At 38.7% G+C, this 20,414-nt stretch overlaps 1 protein-coding gene across 1 annotated transcript; it reads right to left on the reverse strand.

Moving 5' to 3' along the window:
- Positions 1-17,748: 17,748 nt before the first annotated feature.
- On the reverse strand, positions 17,749-19,620 carry LOC145980266 (putative glutamate receptor). The gene has a single exon (XM_083113273.1). It carries the CDS (start codon positions 19,618-19,620, stop codon positions 17,749-17,751), a length of 1,872 nt encoding a protein of 623 aa, XP_082969399.1.
- Between the last annotated feature and the right edge of the window lie 794 nt (positions 19,621-20,414).

The following is a 20,414-nucleotide window of genomic DNA, read 5'->3' on the forward strand; positions in this document are numbered from 1 at the left end:
TCAATATTACAGCTTTTTTTTTTCCTATGACAATATCTGTTGAAATAGCAGAGATCAGGAAGACAGAAGCAAATGTAAAATGAGAATTAACATAGAATTGGTTCGCAAATGTTGTTCACATTTCCCTGTTTCTCGCGCACTTTCAGATGTATTTTCTCTACTTTCCTTTTCAGTACGTAATTTGCGAACCCAAAATTCTGTTTCCTGAGAAATTTCCCTGTCGTAAACAACACAGCTCCTACGATACAAAGGCCACCGGGGAAGAATGGCAGAAGAGGGTGCCAGCCGAGGGAACGGCAAAGGCTCTGGGGTGGAGAGTGCGACCGATGGACTCTCTCCAGAAGGAGCTTACCCTTGCCACGGAATAACCGCGCCTGAGAAGCAGTGTTTCCTTCCCCTCCCGTCAAGGGATTTAAAGGGAGCCGGTGGAATCTCACCCTGACGTCACCAGATTCCACCAGCTGGAGAGTGGCTGAAAGCCTCTCGGACATTCAGCGGCAAACGTTTGAAAAACATTCGCGCGCTGGAAGTAAAGAAATATGCGAATCAAAGATTGGTTGGGAAGAATATTGCAAAGAAATAAAAAACAACTTTTTAAAAAAATTATAGTCGGGTCATCTCCGATTACCTAGGTGACCCAGAGTATACGCCGCTGCCAACAAAAGAGTTTCGACAACTGCACACATCCACATAACCACGGATAGTCATTATACCACGAAACATTGAAATGTCGGTCATATCCAGCAGACGACTTGGTTTTTAAATCGTTCAAAATAGGCTTTGCCCTCCCTTTCGCCACAATTTCGATTTTTTTCTGCAAAATAACGAACCGAAAGATTGCTTCAAAATATCTTCTATCGCACGATTACACACACTGTCTAGATAGGATGAACCCGCCACCTCGGAACTCGGAGCAAGCTTCATTAATTAATTGACAATGCCCGAAAACAACATAAAGACGAAAGACACCAGTCACAAAACTCCCACTGCACAGTCCCTCCCACAAACCGTTGTTTACTTTTGTAACACGTGAAGCACCCTCCTTGCCCCCTCCCCTCTCAGCATCGGCCCTTGCAAGAAGTCCAGTTCTACTAATGTTGCCATCTTAGTTCTTTTGAAACCAGATTTGTCCAAATCGCGAATATTTTCGTTTCAAATAAGACGTAGATGTAGTCTTCATCTGTTTCCTAACTACTCCCACTCCCATGTTTCGCTAAATCCACTGAAATCTCATTTCTGACACCACTACTATTTCGTATATTTTACGTCATTTGCTACCTTCAAGGCTTTCGCTTTATAGGATAATCGTGACGATGAGGATGCATGGTGAATTATTGAAATAAAATTATTATTTCTTTGTGTATGTAATTATTAATTTTTATAATTATGTAAGTACTGGTCTAAGATCTCCACGCTACAACAGGTGACGGAGGAACAGTGTGGGAGGGAGACCAGCAGTCGGTAGGTAAGCCAAGGCCCTCACGGGCTGTAGAGCTATGGGTTATTATTATATTAATTATGTAAGTAAAATAATAACAACGAACATTGAAATAACCATTTCTTGCTGAGGATTCGAACCTGCGACACCTGACACTTCAGAGCGTGCTAAGATAACAATCGGAAAATTATGCTTGTTAAGTATTGTTTTCACCCAAAAACAGTTCTACCACCTCAAAAACATTGCTTCAATCCGAAATTATTGCATTCCTGCGACAACGTATGTCAATCTCAATCAGTATTATCAACAATTATCACAAATTCCTGTAACCGAAATAATATTATATGTGTGAAATATAGAATTTTAGGTTGACATTTTTAGAAGGACAGCGGACCCCTTGACCATACCCATCCCTCTCCTCTCCTTCTCGCCCATGATGTCGAAGAAGGACAAAGAGGACTTTCATAATCGCTGATATTTAGTGTAAATACAAAACATCACTTGGTAGTTTGCTTTTGCCCCAGTGTGATTTGATTGTTTAAAATTTTGATTTGGCGATTTAAGTCCACTTCACGAACAGTAATGCTAATCGGGACAGTTTAAAGTTGGATCCGAACCACTTGTGCCTCCACCTGGTATCGAACCCGGAATCCCTTGATTATAAGGCGGCGACGCTACCACTGCGCCATCGTTCCCCAGTGTGACTGGACACCTTCAGAGTAAGATAGACCCGATTAGGCGACTTAGCTCTTTTCTGTCAATTGAATATGGCAACACTGATCTGTATCCGGTAAGGATCACCGGCTAAACAGGCATGGCAATAACCCGCCTCCTCCTCCCGCCGTAACAGTCTTTGCCGCGACGCGAAGTCTTCCTTGAGTGGGCTCAGGGCCCTTTCCTCATGTTGCCTGTGGAGGGTACCGGATCAGTCCTCCTCTTCGCTTTTGCCGGTGTCAGAAAAAATGTCAGTCTGCAATGTTTACTTTACGACAATATTACCAGTTTATGAACGTAATAATGTTTCAAGACGGGTTCTTCAATTCTTTATATTTTGGTGTTACCTGCGGTAACAGCGCTACATGCACGCCACGCCTCTGATGCATAATCAACAGGTTGGAATATATTTGGAGCAGTGAGTATTTTGGAAACGTGTCCCACTTTACCGGAATAATTCATTTTGTCCCTCTTCCTCTTGACACAATGAAACTGCTGCTAGTAAATCGAACTGGAAGGCGCTGAAGAGAAAATTGATTATTCAACTTCAAAGGTGATGGAACCGCAAACATACGGTATGTGAAAGGGAGATATCGAGAGTACGATGTTTTCGGGGGTTTATCAAGAAATTTGCATCTGAGAGGGTGGGGTTGGTTGTAAGTTCGTATTTAAGTGGGTATGTGTAAATTTAGAGAAAACGGCCATAATATGACAGTTATGAACAATTTTAGCGTGATGCTGAGAAAATGGGGAGAGCGGATAGATCACATTACTTTTCTTACTTTTCTTGCCACTTTGGTGGTCTAGAACGTTGAGGTGTGCTATTACTATTACATCACACACACACGCACATAAATAATCACTGAATAATGTCTTGAAAAGCAGTGTTCGACGGGAATATTTTTAGGAGGCCTATAATTAATATGGTGATGCCGCCTCCATCCCTGTATGTGATCATTGGTTAGCCGACCTTGGTGGCAGGGTGGCTATCACAGCGCGCTACGACGCCACAGGTCAAGGGTTCGAATTCAGGCCGTGCATGGGTGTTCATTGAGGGTGTCCTTTCATCAAATTCAACATATCATCATTCATCCTCATCGTTGCGATTAGCCCAAAGTGGCAGAAAAGCGGAATAGAATAAAACAAATCAATCTTGCATGCGGTAATGTCATCCGTCCAATTCCTGCATGTAGACATGCTCTCGCATCATTCTTGAATTGGATCATATTTAAAATACGCTCAAATAAATTATTTTGGTATAGGGTCATAGGGTATAGGTATAGGTTGGCCGCGGTGGCTCAGTCGGTAACGCGTCTGACTACCATGCTAAAGGTCCCGGGTTCGATCCCCGGCCGGTTCAAATCCGGGAACTTTTCTAACGTTGGAAGCGGCTCCGGCGCCCACCCAGCGTCGAATAACATGGGTACCTGGGGGAAACCCTGGGTTGTAAAGGCGGTCAGGGGCGTGATGCTGATCACATCACTCCCACTCACGACCGGATGAAGAAAGTGTGGGGCGTTACCCCCACACCCCCTATACGCCTTCATGGCGTGGTGCAATGCACAGGGGAGAACTTTACCTTTTACCTTTAGGGTCATTCCATGTCAAATCAACTAATTTTAAAATATTTGGTTGCATGACCATTTTAGAAAAATTTCATTTTTAGTACATAGGTTTGTACATGTTTCTAGATATCAAAACCAATGTTAAAAAAAAAATATTGTTTCCTGCTCCTGGGGCAGCCATTTTTCCAACATGGCGCATGGCTTTTTTTGCTCTTGTAGCAGTATACAGAAACCTTAATATCTCAAAAACCATTTAAGCTAGAGACCTGAAACAAAATTCATTTCGTAGCTAATGAAGTATACTTCCTATGATATTCAGGTATGTTTTGCTTGAAATTGCATCGTAAGTACGAAAATTATGGTGGAAAATGGGGTAACAATAGTTAAAAAATTGCATTTTTAAGCCCGATTCTTTTAATGAAGGGGTTTAGTCTAAGGCTTGTTTTTTTTTCATGTGTAGACCTACCTGCAGGGTGTCTGTAAATAAAATATCAGTGCTTAGAAATGCACCCCTTTTTTACAGCATGGGCTCAAACATGGCCGTTCATTGAATTTTGACAGTTTTCGGGGTTAAATATCTCAGATAGGTCCCCTTTAAAAATTCTGAAATTTGGCACATAGGAAGCCCTTCACGAACCTAACTCACAGTAAAAATCTCAACTTTTAGATTCAACTCGTTTTGGTCAATATGAGGTAACGTATGTCACCTAATTTCTGACGTTGCAAAGTAAGGTTAAAATATATCCCATACTTAAAATAATGAAGTCCTTTCTTTTTCTTTTTTATATTTGGGTTAAATAAAAGCTCAGAAAATATAGTAACATAAGGTTTTAATACTTGACTTACCATAAATTGAAATTACAAAGTATGACAATTGAAAATCTGTGAAATTTCATTGGAAAAGGTTTGATTTATTAGGCACCCACGACCAGTTGGTATTGTCAGCTCCAAAACTGAGCTTCCCCCATATTTTTTATCAATGTAGCAGTACATGAAGCTTAAGATAGGCAGTGGCATGCCCAGGAATTTCGAAAGGGAGGGGAGGGGGGTGGTTACATATAATTTTTTAGTATACAGCCTGTTTTTGCCACATTATCCTGCCTTTGACGTAATTGTTTATGGAATACTAGGCCAAAGGTATTGGGTTATGACCCCCACAAACCCCTCCTTGGGCACTCCACTGGAAGTAGGCTATTTATTTTGGAGTGTCAAAGTTGGTAGAATATATTATCTTTTGTTTCCTTTATTTTCCACTTTTTTTTCCTTCCAAGAAAAGACATTCGTTGAAATAGATGTGTCATGCACAGCAGAAGATTCAGAGACATGTTTTGATAGGATGTGAGGTAAGCCTGGAATTGATCTGTGCATGTACAATCTCTGCTGTCATTCTTCCTTTGCCTAATGTGCCGAAAGTAGTGACTTGTGAATGTTCGTTATTTGTGACAGGAAAATGAGTGTTCTGTAATATTTTTAACTGGAGAGGATGTCATAAATACCCTTTTGGTAAGGTTCCCAAAGACCTAACTAATCTTAACAAAGTCAGTGAAAATGATAATACTTCTTAGGTCAAGACTACAGGTGTTTGGCTTAGAGACAATATGCAAATACCATTAAATATAGCTTTTTATATGGTAAAGCATGTTGTGATCTTCAGAAGTACCACTTAAAGAAAAGGTTAAGTAAGGCAGTAGCGAAGCGTAGTCTTACGAAGGAGGCAAGCAATGTTTCAGTACAACAAAACATGTAGTACAACGACATGCCGAGGGGAAAGATTCAAGGTTTATAGCCTCATTTACCCAGTCGCTGGATTTGTCAAAATATCGTAATAAAGTGACTGTACTAAAAATAAACCATATGATCCGCAAACGTCACATTTACTTTTTAAAAAAAATCCAGGTAACGTTATTCATATGATATTAAACGTTTTGCATATGCGAACTTTCCGCATACGACTAAAGGGAGACGGAATTTCTTACTTACTTATTAGTACCTTTATTTGTTCATTATTATTTAATATGGTCAAACGGTGACCAAACCGATTTAGATAAAAAAAAATGGGAATCATTTGTTTATTTTACGCTGCATGATGTAATTTAGTATTTTTGGGCACCCTAAAAACCGCATTGGAGTAACTTAAACACTAAATAAAAAGTTAAACACAAACAATAAAAAATTCATTTCAAAGCAAAGAAACACATGCATAGACGATGTACTCACCACAATAAATTTCAAACTCTTGGTGTTGGTCGACCCCCTTCCACGATTTTCATTTTAACACTTATCTCTCTCGAGCTAAACGAAGCAATTTTCAATTGCTCAATAATACACTCGCACTTCACATCAACCGTTCCTAAATACGCGTTCATTCCGATAAATTCACAGCACAAAACACGAAGCAACAAACACTCACACTATCCCACGCGCTTTCCACAACTGCAAATGCAAGCATCCACACAAGATCACTTTGAAAATCTCTGAAACAACAGAAAGTGATACCAACCTATTTCCTTAATTTTATCCGTCACAAAGGAAAGATATATCAGTTTGGAGATAAAAATTACGCGGAGGAATCAGAATCATTTCAGCAGAACGAGTATGTACATTAATATTTAAGTAATAAAGTGTCATTCAATGGCGTGCCCGGGGCGAAGGGGGGGGGTGGATGGTAGACATAACCCCCTTTTGGCCCAGTATATCTAAGAAAAAACGTCAAAGGAAGGAAAAGATGACAAAATGGGGACCGTAAAAAGACCCTGGGAACACCACTTGCGTCATAATAATAGAACTTAAAACATATTCGGGCCTCCCCGATGGCGCAGTGGTAGTGTCGTCGCCTTGTAATCAAGGGGTTCCGGGTTCGATACCCGGTGGAGGCACAAGTGTTTCAGATCCCATTTTAAACTGTAGGTCCAGTCCCGATTAGCCTTACTGTGCATAAAGTGGACTTAAAACAACAAATCAATCAATCAATCATTAAAACATATTCTTGTGCTCATAATATGCAGAATGTATACGATTTACTTCTATGCCATGTACAAATATCAGTAGATAGTTCTTTCTCAGATAGCTTTATTTTCACCCCAAGTTTTATTCAAAAGCAGTCAATTTGTTGATTGTAAAATTTGTGAAAGAGCTCACTTGAATTACTGCGTAAATAATTTGGCAGTTGCAAACACTGGTAGCGGTCAACACTTCTGGCGTAATTTGAGCTGGACCGACCAGGAAGCAGGGTGCAGGACCAAGGTCCGTCCAATCTTCCCTCCCTCCCTGAGAAAACTCTTCACGGGGGTGCAGAAATTCCACTGCCCCAACTCCCAATGTCAACTTTTTTTACGCGTTTTACATTTCGCGAAATCTAAAATAATTTGTAATATAATATGATATATATGGAATTTAGAACAGTGATAATAACTTCTTTTAGTTATTTTATGACTAACAATTATTATTATATTTGCGATCTTGTTTACGTGTTCATGAAGACAAATATTCGTTACTAGCTTTTGCTGGCAACGTACCCATAGATGAATCCTTCAGCTTTCGGTTGAACTCGGCTATTTTCGGGAATCACGCAAGCTCGGAAAGCACAGCTTTTTGTAGAAGCTTTGTGGACGGGTTCCACCAGAATTTCACGCTTCGCCATGTGACTCCTTCGGAGGCCTTATTTTCCCGCAGAACGGCTGCAAGCATTGAGGCTGGTGCTTGCTACAGAGCTGCTGGGGGAGTTTGCGGCCGCATTTTTTCGCGAAATCGAGTGCGATGGAAACTAAATACGGTTAGAACATTAAGTACATTAAATGATATTCGAATTATGCAAGCAGTGCTTGCATTGCTTGTACTATATCTTCGCCTCTGAAGTAAGGTAAGGTAAAAAAAAGTGTCAAGAAAGCCTTATACCAGTTAAATCAATATACCTGATATGTTGGAGTAAAAGTTTCATATGTGGATAAAGTGACTCACTTAAATGCCAGAATTGAAATCATGTCTTTGTGTCAAGCTAAGGAAAACTAAAGGAAATGCATGAAGTCTGTTCTGTTTTTTATGCATCTCCTGTTTCAAAACTGAGGAGGCTGATTGCAGAAAAACAATGAAGTGATCTTGCTCGAAAAACTATTCACATCCTACAAGGAGTGCAAAGGAAACTGGAAAGTTGCTTTTCACTAAGTATTAAAACTGAAGAAAAGGAAAGCAAGTGTGACAATCCTTTGCTTGGTCAGTACAATCATATAATTGAAATTATAAGAAGAAAAAATGTAAATGAGCAAAAAACTAATGTAGAAAAGATCAGAATCATCAGTTTGATTGCTACCACTTGGTTAAGAAAAAATATGTGATGAACTGAAGGTTTCTGATAATTTACTTAGGAACTTAGTGAAAGAACAAAGAATCCTGCCTGATTTAACAAAGAGAATGAATAGGAAACTGGAGCTGACAACACTACTGGTCATGGGTACCTAATAAATGAAATGTTTTGCAATTAAATTTCGCAGATTTTCAATTGTCATACCTTGTAATTTCAATTTATGGTAAGTCAAGTATTAAAACCTTATGTTACTATATTTTCTGAGCTTTTATTTAACCCAAATATAAAAAAGAAAAAGAAAGGACTTCATTATTTTAAGTATGGGATATATTTTAACCTTACTTTGCAACGTCAGAAATTAGGTGACATACGTTACCTCATATTGACCAAAACGAGTTGAATCTAAAAGTTGAGATTTTTACTGTGAGTTAGGTTCGTGAAGGACTTCCTATGTGCCAAATTTCAGAATTTTTAAAGGGGACCCATCTGAGATATTTAACCCCAAAAACTGTCAAAATTCAATGAACGGCCATGTTTGAGCCCATGCTGTAAAAAGGGGTGCATTTCTAAGCACTGATATTTTATTTACAGACACCCTGCAGGTAGGTCTACACATGAAAAAAAAACAAGCCTTAGACTAAACCCCTTCATTAAAAGAATCGGGCTTAAAAATGCAATTTTTTAACTATTGTTACCCCATTTTCCACCATAATTTTCGTACTTACGATGCAATTTCAAGCAAAACATACCTGAATATCATAGGAAGTATACTTCATTAGCTACGAAATGAATTTTGTTTCAGGTCTCTAGCCTTAATGGTTTTTGAGATATTAAGGTTTCTGTATACTGCTACAAGAGCAAAAAAAAGCCATGCGCCATGTTGGAAAAATGGCTGCCCCAGGAGCAGGAAACAATAATTTTTCTTTAACATTGGTTTTGATATCTAGAAACATGTACAAACCTATGTACTAAAAATGACTATTTTTATTTCTAAAATAGTCATGCAACCACCATTGGATGGTTTGGCATGGAATGACCCTATATATTTAGTCTCGCTTTGAATAATTATTATAACTGCTTTTTACAATTCATCATTTGTTTCTGATTGAAGAAAGTAGCAATGCATGCAATGAGTGCACTCTAGTGTTAAATTAGAAAAAGACTCCGATTGAATTAAACTTGTCTTATATAGGAATGTTCTATATTGTAGTAATAGTGTGTGTTTTAGGACTAATATTTCAGGAGATATTAAAGGAACTTGCCGTATACTATAAGTTTACGTCTACATGCGTTGTCTACACGTAATCTACGCGTAGATTACATTGGGTTGTAGTTTACATAGACTACGTAGACAATCTAAAGTGCATTAAAATCAATTTTCAAGGGTTTCATGAAATGAAAATGACATTTTCAACTATATTAGTTCCTAACGAAATGAAAAGAACCTTATTTACAACAAAATTTATCTTCTCTTCTATTATCAACTATGGAAGAAGATAAATAGTATGCAAAAAACAACAACAGATGGCAGTCGTGAGGCAAGAGTGGTCTTTTCCCAATAAAGCACTAGAATATTTCCTATATTAGGTTTCTTCCTAGGTGAGAAATTTTTTCGAATTTGAAAGAAAGAGTATGAGAGGTTCTCCACACACATCAGCAACTGATACGCAGTATAATTTTCTTTTAATTCCATGGCGCTCTTTGTTAAGTTATCACCTTTCGCCATGTTGTTTACATAGATTACGTAATCTACATGTATAACATAGTCTACGTGTAGAATGTAGACTATCGTTGTTTACGCGTAGACACGCATCACTGAACTTGCGTCCTTTCAATTCTATTTCACGTTAGATCAAACGAACATTCTTACATTCAATTGTTTCCACGCGAATCATTGTCGTCTAATCATCACATTGGACGTGATTTGTGCTGGTTTCCCATGGTTATTTTGCACCGTTCCTCAAACGAAACTTCAGCCGAGAACAATATGGATGAAAAGTTAGATCTTGCAATAACAGCGGAACAAAATAATATAAAGTTAATATCATTCGAAACTACTAAAGCAGAATGAAGTGCCACAGTCATTACTTCCGGATGAGCACACGGGAATTATTATTCCACATCTGTAAGCTGATTACCGTTCCACAGGCCTCATTATCCTACGCCACTAATTAACTGAAATAGGCGGAATATTAACCTCATGGCGAATCGACCTCCTACCGAGCGAAGTAATTATACAAGGAGATAGGAAATCGCTCTTGAATTTCCCCTCAGGTTCAAGAGAAGGTGGGACCATCTGGGCATATAAGATAAGAAAAATTAGCCACGCTTTTCTGTGTAATGGGTTTAGGGTTACGTGCAACGCATATAGAACAGTTGAAATTCTTGATTAGTTTTAAGGTTTATAATCTGTGTATTGAAGTAATTGAACTGTGAGTTAGATGCAATCTCACGGTGAATAGAGTTTTATTCGGAAGTGTTTGTCTTTGGCCCTCCGTAGGCTGGTTTTGGCTACTAGACCGTGTTCTCATTGCAACTGGCTTTTCTGCTGTGGTAACAGCCAATCAGAGCGAAAGTCTGGTCATGTGAAGCAGCCCTGGCCCATATCCATGGTAACGGTTGAAGTTTTTGCATGCGATGACGTGTGACCGGCCAAGTGAATGCATCACTTCAATGTAAATGCACGTGAAATGATAGAACGACAGTGTTGCAGTATGCAGATATTAAACACCAGAACCAGAACAATGTCTACATGAGGATGTGCACTACAGGCTGTGGAAAAGGAGATACGATAGCCACTAACGCCGTCAAACGGTTGAGCGGGAACTTTACGTCACATACCATGAAGAAGTAATAGGATCTGAGCTGATTATGTCCTTTGCGATTAGTCACTTCATTAAATGATTTACTAAATCTCTTCAATTTACATTGTCGAGTTCGTTATTTGTATTCTTTTTGGTTTAGGTTCAACATCTTCTCCGAAGAGAAAATTATGCTCATCTCTTTGTTTTCCTTGACCCTGTACATCCAGGGTCAAGGAAGTCAGTAATAAGGTGTGTTATATACAGTGTACACCTATAGATTAAATTGTATGTTCTCCAAATATGATGTAACTGCAACAAACTGCCGGAGAACTAAGTGAGGTGAGTGTACAATTTTACATTACTATTATAGTGGAACCACAAGCAAAGAATATTTCATATGATTGTTAAGGACCACTGCTGCCAGGCTTCATATCGCAAATTATTCACGCTGTCTATTGTCACGATTAATATTACTGTTAATTTTCATTAATTTCTACATAATTCCCACATAGGTATGAGGATGAGTTAAAATAAATATACCTTGTATCATCTTAAACTTAACTTCTGACATGCAAATGAATCATACTATCATTGCTTCAAATGTTCAAGTTATGTTTTCAAGTTATGAAATATGAAATTTATTGCTTATTTGCACGGCATATATATGATTAGCGGATGAGAATGTGAATATATTTTAAATTTGATAGCAATTAACAGTTTGTCAGAAACGTAAGTGGAATGCAAGTATCATCATTTGTTAAAATAAAAACAAACAAACATGGCACAGTGAATTTGTCTTTGCTGTGAAATGTATTTAATCAAATCATCGTTCATCCTCATCGTCGAGCGTAAACTAAAGAAGAGATAGCCCTTCCACATAGTACACCCAATTCTCAACCTCACGTCCACGGAGTACATGCTGGACTGCATTTTGCAGACTAACGAGGCTCTGGTGTCTGGGCCTACGGCCAGTATAATCCTCGCAGGACTCTGTGTATGCTGTCCTGTGTTTTGTCCTTATGTGATGCACACAAAATTTTAGAATCACTCACTCACTCTAAACTAAAGAAATATCACATCGTAAAATAACATAAGAACACAACTTCAGCAAATGACTTCCCTGCTTTTCTTGATCCCGAGCAGTCGGGATTAATTCTTGACGTTTTCTACATTGCAAGTGTCTGGAACTTATCGGAAATTGTTAGTTTTCATTCCAGAAATGCAAAGACAATCACTTAAGGTGAAAATAACGTGTAGAATTTGAGATTTCCAGAGCCTCGGGAAATTTCGGAAATTTCCCGTCCTGAAAATTTCGCGACTAGTCGAGAAATTGCGAATATTTCCCGTCCCGAATGTCGGGATTTAAAAAAATTCCCGTTCCGATCAATAATATTCGGTCCCGCATAACAATAAGTACCTATCGATATTTATTTTCAATTTGTCTGAAGCCACAAAATGTAAATGGGTGGAATTGCTCATTTGTGTACTCGATTTCGTGTGTCCTGTTTCTGGCATGGTTTCCTATCTGCATAGTGCAACACTAGCGCATAGATTTGGAATTCATTTCATGGATAAATTCACCTCTTACCGTCGTTTCGTCATCACGAGTAAACAACGGATTGGCCCAACCTATACTTCTAATACTTCTAATAACCTTGATGTGAAGATAATCTGTGAGTTTGACAAGAAAAATCGTTAACGGATTTGGTCTGTGGTTTCAGAGTGTTGGTTTTGCATTTTTTGTTCCCTGCTCGATAAAAAAAAGTAACGGAAATGGGGTGAATTCGTGTTTATTAATATTTAGGAATTTATCCATAGCAATGAGATTTTTGCACCACGTGATTAGTCTATAATGAAAATCTTTATTATTACCACTGTACTAAAGGTTTGAAATATTTAGTTGAACACAATATTTTTTTTTATGAATTAATCCCGCGAATCTCAAGTATGAATACATATCCTATCCGAGTTCATTAAAAGCTTGTTGAGTGTACCTTGACTGCCAACTGCCATATTTTCTTTGGAGCCAATTTCTAGCACATGCTTTTCTTTCAAATTTGACAATTGCAAGAAATATAGCAGCAGTAGATGTTATTCTACAACGTTCATCCTGAAGTAACTCGCCCATTATTTAGCTTGTCTGCTGTGTGCAATGTTTTGTGGAAACAAAAGCCTAACCAACAAGTACCGTAACGAGTATCGAGAACTAGCAGGTGAGGCAGTACAGTGGGATGCCTAAGTATTACCAAGAAAATTGTCCATCACTATGTTCATGCACTTTATTTTACTGATTGAGAGCTTCAAGAATTGAAGCAAACTTACAAACAAGCTCTACACAAGCATACGTAGACGCATGCTCTATTCTTTAAAGACACACAGGATTGATAAAAATAGCCACGGGCAATTCGGCGAGCAATAATCATGCGAAACTTGGTCCCTTACATTGAAAGAGGAACATAAATTGAGAGTATTTGAAAATAATATCCTTAGGAAAATATTTGGACCTAAAAGGGATGAGGAGACAGGTGAGTGGAGAAGGTTACATAATTTAGAACTACATAATTTGTATTCATGTCCAGATATTATTAGAATGATTAAATCAAGAAGACTTAGGTGGGCAGGCCATGTGGCACGAAATGGAGAGGAAAGAAGAGTTTACTGGATTCTTGTTGGGAAACCTGATGGTAAGAGACCTGTAGGAAGGCCAAGACGAAGATGGAGGGATAATGTTGAGATGGACCTAAAGGAAATTGGAAGGGATGGAAAAGAGTATATATATATATATATATATATATATATATATATATATATATATATATATATATATATATATCTTGCTCAGGATAGGAACAGATGGAAGGCCTGTGTTGCTGCAGCCATGAACCATCGGGTTTAAGAAGGCTAGAGAGTTAGTTAGTTATAATCATGCACCACACAGCTAGTCGAAATTCAACTGGAAAACCCAGCAGGAAATCTAGCCTCCTGTGATTCAGGCATTAGAAAAGATAAAAAGAAATATGTGTATTGTAAATACTTGAAACTGTAACCTTACTGTAAATAAATAATTGCGCATAATTTAAACTTGAATGTTTTACGTAATGAACTTCTGGCTGTGTGGCGTTCAATACTGGACCGCTGGCAAAGTTTAGGTTAAGTCTGTTTAATACTCAAATAGGCCAATTGGAACTAGTTCTGCAATTTCAACTGTCAGGAGTTTTTTTAAACAAATACTAGAATTGCACTCTATAGCTTCTAAGATTAAATGTACAGTGGGATCCATGAGTATTACCGTGCAAATTGTCCATGACTATTTTCATTAATTCTTATCTTGCATCCTGTGTGTTTTTAAGCCATGGATTTTTATGTATGTTGGTGCAGAAGTTGTTAATAGCTTGTTTTGAGTTTTCTTTTAATTCTTGAAGCTCTTATTGGGTCAAATAAAGTGCACTACAATTTGCACGGTAATACTCATGGATCCCACTGTACGATGATCCTTTAAAAGTATCTTGCCATTCGTCAACACAGTGATCAACTGGTTTCATTCGGGATGGTTTGTCATCTTTCTCCATCAGTGTCACGAGCACAGATTATTCATTGACGAGCTTCAATTGTTTTCAGCTTGTCACTTGGTGCTTGTGGCCCCATCAAATCACGCCGTCGCTTGAACAACACGGCAGTCTTGTCATTTCGACGTCAGCACCGGAGCCCGTCTTCAATAGCCGGTTGTCCGTTGATAACTCTGATCCAGGTTGCTGCATTGTTGTTCCAATAATGCTGGGATTGTTCTCGTAACCTCGGTGAGCTACGTCATTAGATAATATGTCACGTCGTGCTTCCCTTACTTGAAGGGAACATCTGTTGCAATTGTATATCGTGTAGTAACGCTTCGTACGGTTCGAGTTAGATGGTCATTATTAAATGTTCCTCTGGTAATTTGATTTCAGTAGTAAATGGGGCTTGATTATTTATCTTTGGGGAGAGAGAAAGGGAAAAAGAGGGAAGAGAGGGAGAGAGGGGAGGGAGATGGAAAGAGAGAGAGAGAGAGAGAGAGAGAGAGAGAGAGAGAGGTTCTGAGCGGTAGTGACATATTCAGTCACCGACAATAAAAAAGGGATACCTGAATAAAAATGCACACGGCGTTGGTAGAAGTTGACATAGAAAATTTGCTATTAAAATCCACTTATCGTCGTACAGATAGGCAACACACATAACGCATTTCGGGTCTTAGGTCTCCCATTTTTACTGCAGGTGTCTTAATAAGGTACAGTCAGAGCAGTGCTGCCACCACACATCAATCTATGATACTACGACATGTTACGTGTAGGATCAGGAATAAAGCCACTATCTGAATCCAAGATATAGTGTTGTTTCCAGTGGACATATTGTTGATTGATCACCAGAGCCGGATTTACCTCTTTGCCGCCCCTAGGCCAAACAAGCTCTGCCGCCCCCATACCGTTTATCAAGAATGAAAAAAAAACACATTATTTTCTGTATTACTATTTTTACTATTAACGGCATACAGTATTAATTAAATTATAGTTACATACAAAAAAAGTAACAAAGCGATATGACATAAATTATATAAATTACATTTTAACATTTACTATCTTTTTCATAGAAGATCTTCCTTGCTTTACAGCGAGCAAAGTCATCTATCAGAGCATTAAATTCCATTCTCTGCATGACCGTTCTTTCAATGTTGAGGAGTGCCAATGCTGAAAGCCGTTTCTCACCCATCGATGTCCTCAGATAAGTCTTTACACTCCTCAAAGTTGAGAAACAGCGTTCTTCTGAGCAGTTGGTGGCCGGTGTACTTCGAGCCATCCGAAGGACTATATCCACATTTGGATACACTTCCACAAGATCATCTTCGCGAAGAAGTTGACATAGATAAGGCAAATTTGTTGCCTTCTTGTTGTCCGCCGTTAGAAGTTGCAGATGAGATTTCAGATGCAAACAAACATTCATCGTGCAAGGTGGAGTCAAGATCATCTTTATACAATGATATAAGCTTCAACTACAGTGGTGGCCAAAAGTCTGGAAATTACTTTAAGAAATCTCTTTTTTGGCTTTCACACACAAATAAATTTTATGTCCTTCTTTTGTTATCTATTAGCTTCAGTAGCGTACGCAGGATTTCATCAAGGGGGGTGTTATTTCGAAAACTTTCTACAAATTCACATTACCATTGTTTTTATTATACTTTAATTAATTAATTAATAATAATTAATTAATAATTCTTATAATTAATTAGTTTAATTACTACTAATAATTACTACTAATGCAGCTGCTATTTATGAAAGAAATACAACAAAATTACATTTCTTTTGTTTCTCTGTTACAAAATAATTGTCTAGTCAACGGTTATTTGTATATGATAAGTGAGACATTTTAAGTGTGAAGAAAATCCATAAAAACAAGCAAATATATTGGATTTATTGAAATAATCGAAATATGAAACTCATTCAAGGAGCCGCGCTGGTCTAGTCTGACAACTTCGTGGGATATCCGGGTTCGATTCCCGGAATTGGTTGGAATTTATCCAGCCTCGTCTCCGCACCCAGCTTCATAGAAATGGGTACCTGAGAGCAACCCTGAGGGATGAAGGCTGCCGGAGCATGATGCTAATCACATCACCTGCAAAATAGTTCGAGATCGAGAATCTTTGGGGCCAACCATACCACTACGTGTGCCTTCATGGCACGGTGCTATATGCACGGGGAAATCTACATTTATGGAACTCACCCAGGATGATGATGAAGCGCGAGAATACGTGTTGCTAAATTCCACTGAGTCTATGTTTTCGTTGAAAATTAAGTTTATAGACATTCCAACACATTTATCACTTCTAGGTGATTCACAAAGCACTTCTTCAACATTATTTAATGATGTGGATGTAGACTCAGCATAACTTGAGAGTTCACAAGGGGATGTGAAATCAGTACCGGGAAGAACGTTTGCAATAAGGTCGGCACACTGCGACGAAGCAAGGAATTTTTACAATTCTCGCGAGAGTCACTGCGCGACTTTGTAAAAAAATTACAAAATTGAACTTTGCGTCCGCTTAGATTGTGTTTGGAATGTTGTGTTTTTCTTCATGCTGCATGGGAATAATAATTCAAATTATTATTATTATTACTGTCGCAGATCTTTGCCTGTGATAAATTAGCCATTTTAAATTTTTTTCTACAACATTTTCCATAATATTTCAAAAGCTCAAGGGGGGGGGGGTTAAACCCGGTAACCCCCCCCCTTGCGTACGCCACTGATTAGCTTACACATTCATGCAAGTGGCAGGATATTATATCAATGGTTTCTGTAAATAATATTATATTTTTCTTCTTCTTATGCAAAGGTTGGTTTCTCATTTGAACTCTATATAATTTTATCAATGACTTCAATCCTTATTGTGATGTAGCGAACAATATTATAAGGGTATTATTGAGTGCATTGTTGAAGTTTCTGTTGCAACATATTTGGCTTTATTTGTTGTTACTGTGAGCACATTGTTGCTTGATAAATACCAGTGATTGTTGTTGCGAAACAGTGGATATATTGAATGTTTAGGAACATTTATAATTATGATAATTTGTATCTATATTTGTTCAAGTAATCTTATAGTATACATTTTAAAAATAAAATGTAAAATTTCATCAATTGTATAAAGTGTGAGAAAATAAAAAGTATGAATAATTGAAAATTTTGATGATTATCCAGACTTTTGGCCACCACTGTACAATACAATACAATACAACTACATTAAGTCATCCCATTCGTGTGTTCGGAGGAAAAAAGAGGCAATCCGAGAATTAGGTATTCCTTATAAATTTGAAACAAACCTACCAAAGTGCCGGGCCTATGAGGCCTATTGAGAAATCCGGGCCTGTTACTCACTTTTCTTGAAATCATCCTCGTATATCATTATTACTGGGCAAAATAAAGCGACTTGGATTTGATAAGAAGTTCACCCACAAACACCAAAAACCCGAAACCTAAACCAATAGAAAGCACGACGAAGAAACCGATCAACTGTTCCATATTGAGAGCTTCAGTTCCCTTCTTGCTAGCCACAACATGCTTGAATGCTGACAGCAGTCCGTCGCTCTTCCACTTGATGAACAATCCACTGAAATCGCAAGCTTGAACAATGCGGCCAAAAGAGTAAAGAAAAGGAGAACCACGCCTTAGGGGAAACACTGCTGGGAATATACCTACAGGCTCTGAGAGTATGTGAAGCAGAGGTCGCCCGTGCTCATCCATGAGCGATTTGCTGTATATGATGTACTCGGTGAAGGAACGAGTCCAAGTGAAGCCATAGCTCCTTGTCTTGTGGACTTTCTCGTAGCCTTCCATTAAACTTTCCACCGTCACCCACCTTTTGCTTATGGCTTGCATAACAGGGTCACAGGAAGTTGCAAAATACTGACGAACCATTTCCAAGCCCCCGAACGATAGTCCTGAACGCAGAAGCTCTTCCATGGTGTTGATTGGTGGGTGTGTTTTAGACTTGGTGAGGAACCCAAAGAGTGAAGCCTGGTAGGCGTTATTGATGACGAAAGAACAGAAGACCCACGTGATGAAGACAGCAGTCATTGCCGGTGCGTTACGAGGCGGAGGAACAGAGACGTTAAGCAATACTCTTAGGTTGTATGTGAAATAGTGTACGCTTATCTTGCCTGTTTTAACCCAGTTGACAACATTCATACAAGAAGTTGTCAAGAAGTATGCAACTAAAATTGCAGTCCACATGAGCGGTTCGAAAGGGAAATACAAGATCATCCACTGAGGATACAGAGTTGTTTGAGGTACCACCCAAACAGCATACAAGAAGTCCCTACTGTACAATGTATCGAAATCTACGTAGCACCGTAGCGATATACTTTCGCACAGTAAACTGGCTTCGTAGGAACCTGCGATGACACCTCCTAGCGCGCCAGTGTATGTATCATTATTTAATTTGACTCCATATTCAGTGACTGAGTGAACATATATGAGCTGTAACGAGAAGTTTAGTCGTTTGGAGAGCGTTTCGATCAACACTCCGTTTTCGCCTTTCAGACTCAGTGTGCCGTCGGAGGATTTTTCGATTATGACAGTCGGAGGGTAGTGCATGGTTGTCAGCGCTACCGGGCATCCGTTGAGGTTTTCCAGCTTGTTGGGGAACAGATTGTTTCCGGAAAGAAACCTGTTGGATTCCCATCTATCTACCAAGACCGCTGTGTCCCTAGAACAGTGAGAGTCTGCGAAAGGGAAATACGTATACAATGCTACAGACAGACTAGGACTTAGTTCTGGAGGAACTTGTTTGTAGTCTGTGGCCACAACGACATCAACTACATCCTCTTGCACACACAGTCTAAATATCTCACGTAGGTCTTGCGCATTACTCTTCCCTTGGGATAACACTATAAGCATCTTACAACGTGGTGTCCAAAACGTTTGCTTCACAATTCGTCCGATGGCGTCTTCAAAGTGCCGCGGTTCGTCCAAGAAGAAGACATAGTGCACGGTATCTTTCTCATGTACCCACTGAGAAGAGAAAATAGTTTCTTCCAATCGCTGAAAGGACATTCTCAGCATGGGGTTTTCGTGACTTCTGGTTGCCAGAAAACTTAGATTACCCATTCCCGTGTCTTCGAAAACAACCAGCGTTCTGACACTCATGAAATATCTTCTTAGAACTTCGGCAACGCATTCTTCAAGATAATTTTCTGGCGTTTGTGGAATCAGAAGAATTTCTCCTACGAGAAATGGCAAGGTCGTGAAGATTGGGATTGCAGAAAGAATGATCCTCATCGTTTTCATTCCATGAAGTTTCCTGGTCCTGAAAGTATTTCGTGAATGTAAGAAAGAAATACGAATAATAGCAAACATAGAAAAGTTGTTCACATCTAGACAGATTCATTATTAGATAATACGAGTTATCAATCCTCAAAAGACATATCTTTATGTAAATTAGAATAAATTAATAATTGTGTTTGCCTTTTATCATTACTTGTTATTTGAAACCCAGGAGCGAGTATATTATAGGTTTAGTTGTGTTTGTACAATGAATTGAGGACTAAAAGTGGTAAACGTTGTAAGTGCCAAAAGCGAAAGTGTTTGGAAATTGCATCGTTCCGCACATCAGCCCGTAAGAACGTGCACACTAGTGACCTCTTTACACGCTCTTTGTACTACTTAGAGGGCTACCAGCCACATTTTACGTTTACCACATTATAAAGCATGGCACATTTCACAGTTTAACGTAGAAAACGGTGTTTGAATTATTGTGGCACTTACAGCGTTTACCAATTTTAGTCTTCAATTCACTACCATATAGTTTATCCAGTTCAGATTATCGATTCAAAATCACAAACATTAACATAGTTACTTTGTTCGATTTTATGTCTATTTTATTCTACTTGTGGCTAATCACGGCAATTAGATATCAGTCTTAGATGAAATTGTCGAAAAGACATTTTGAAAGAAACTTCTATGCTCAAACCAGGAGGCAAAATTTGAAGATTGGGCCTCTATATTGTGGACTTTCTCGACGCGGCCTTTGGCCATGTCTTGTGAGTGATTTTCAGCTCTGTTTTGGGTTTCTC

Source organism: Lepisma saccharinum, chromosome 27 (genome assembly GCF_977018435.1).
Source record: "Lepisma saccharinum chromosome 27, izLepSacc3.1, whole genome shotgun sequence".
Taxonomy (NCBI): Eukaryota; Metazoa; Arthropoda; class Insecta; order Zygentoma; family Lepismatidae; genus Lepisma; species Lepisma saccharinum.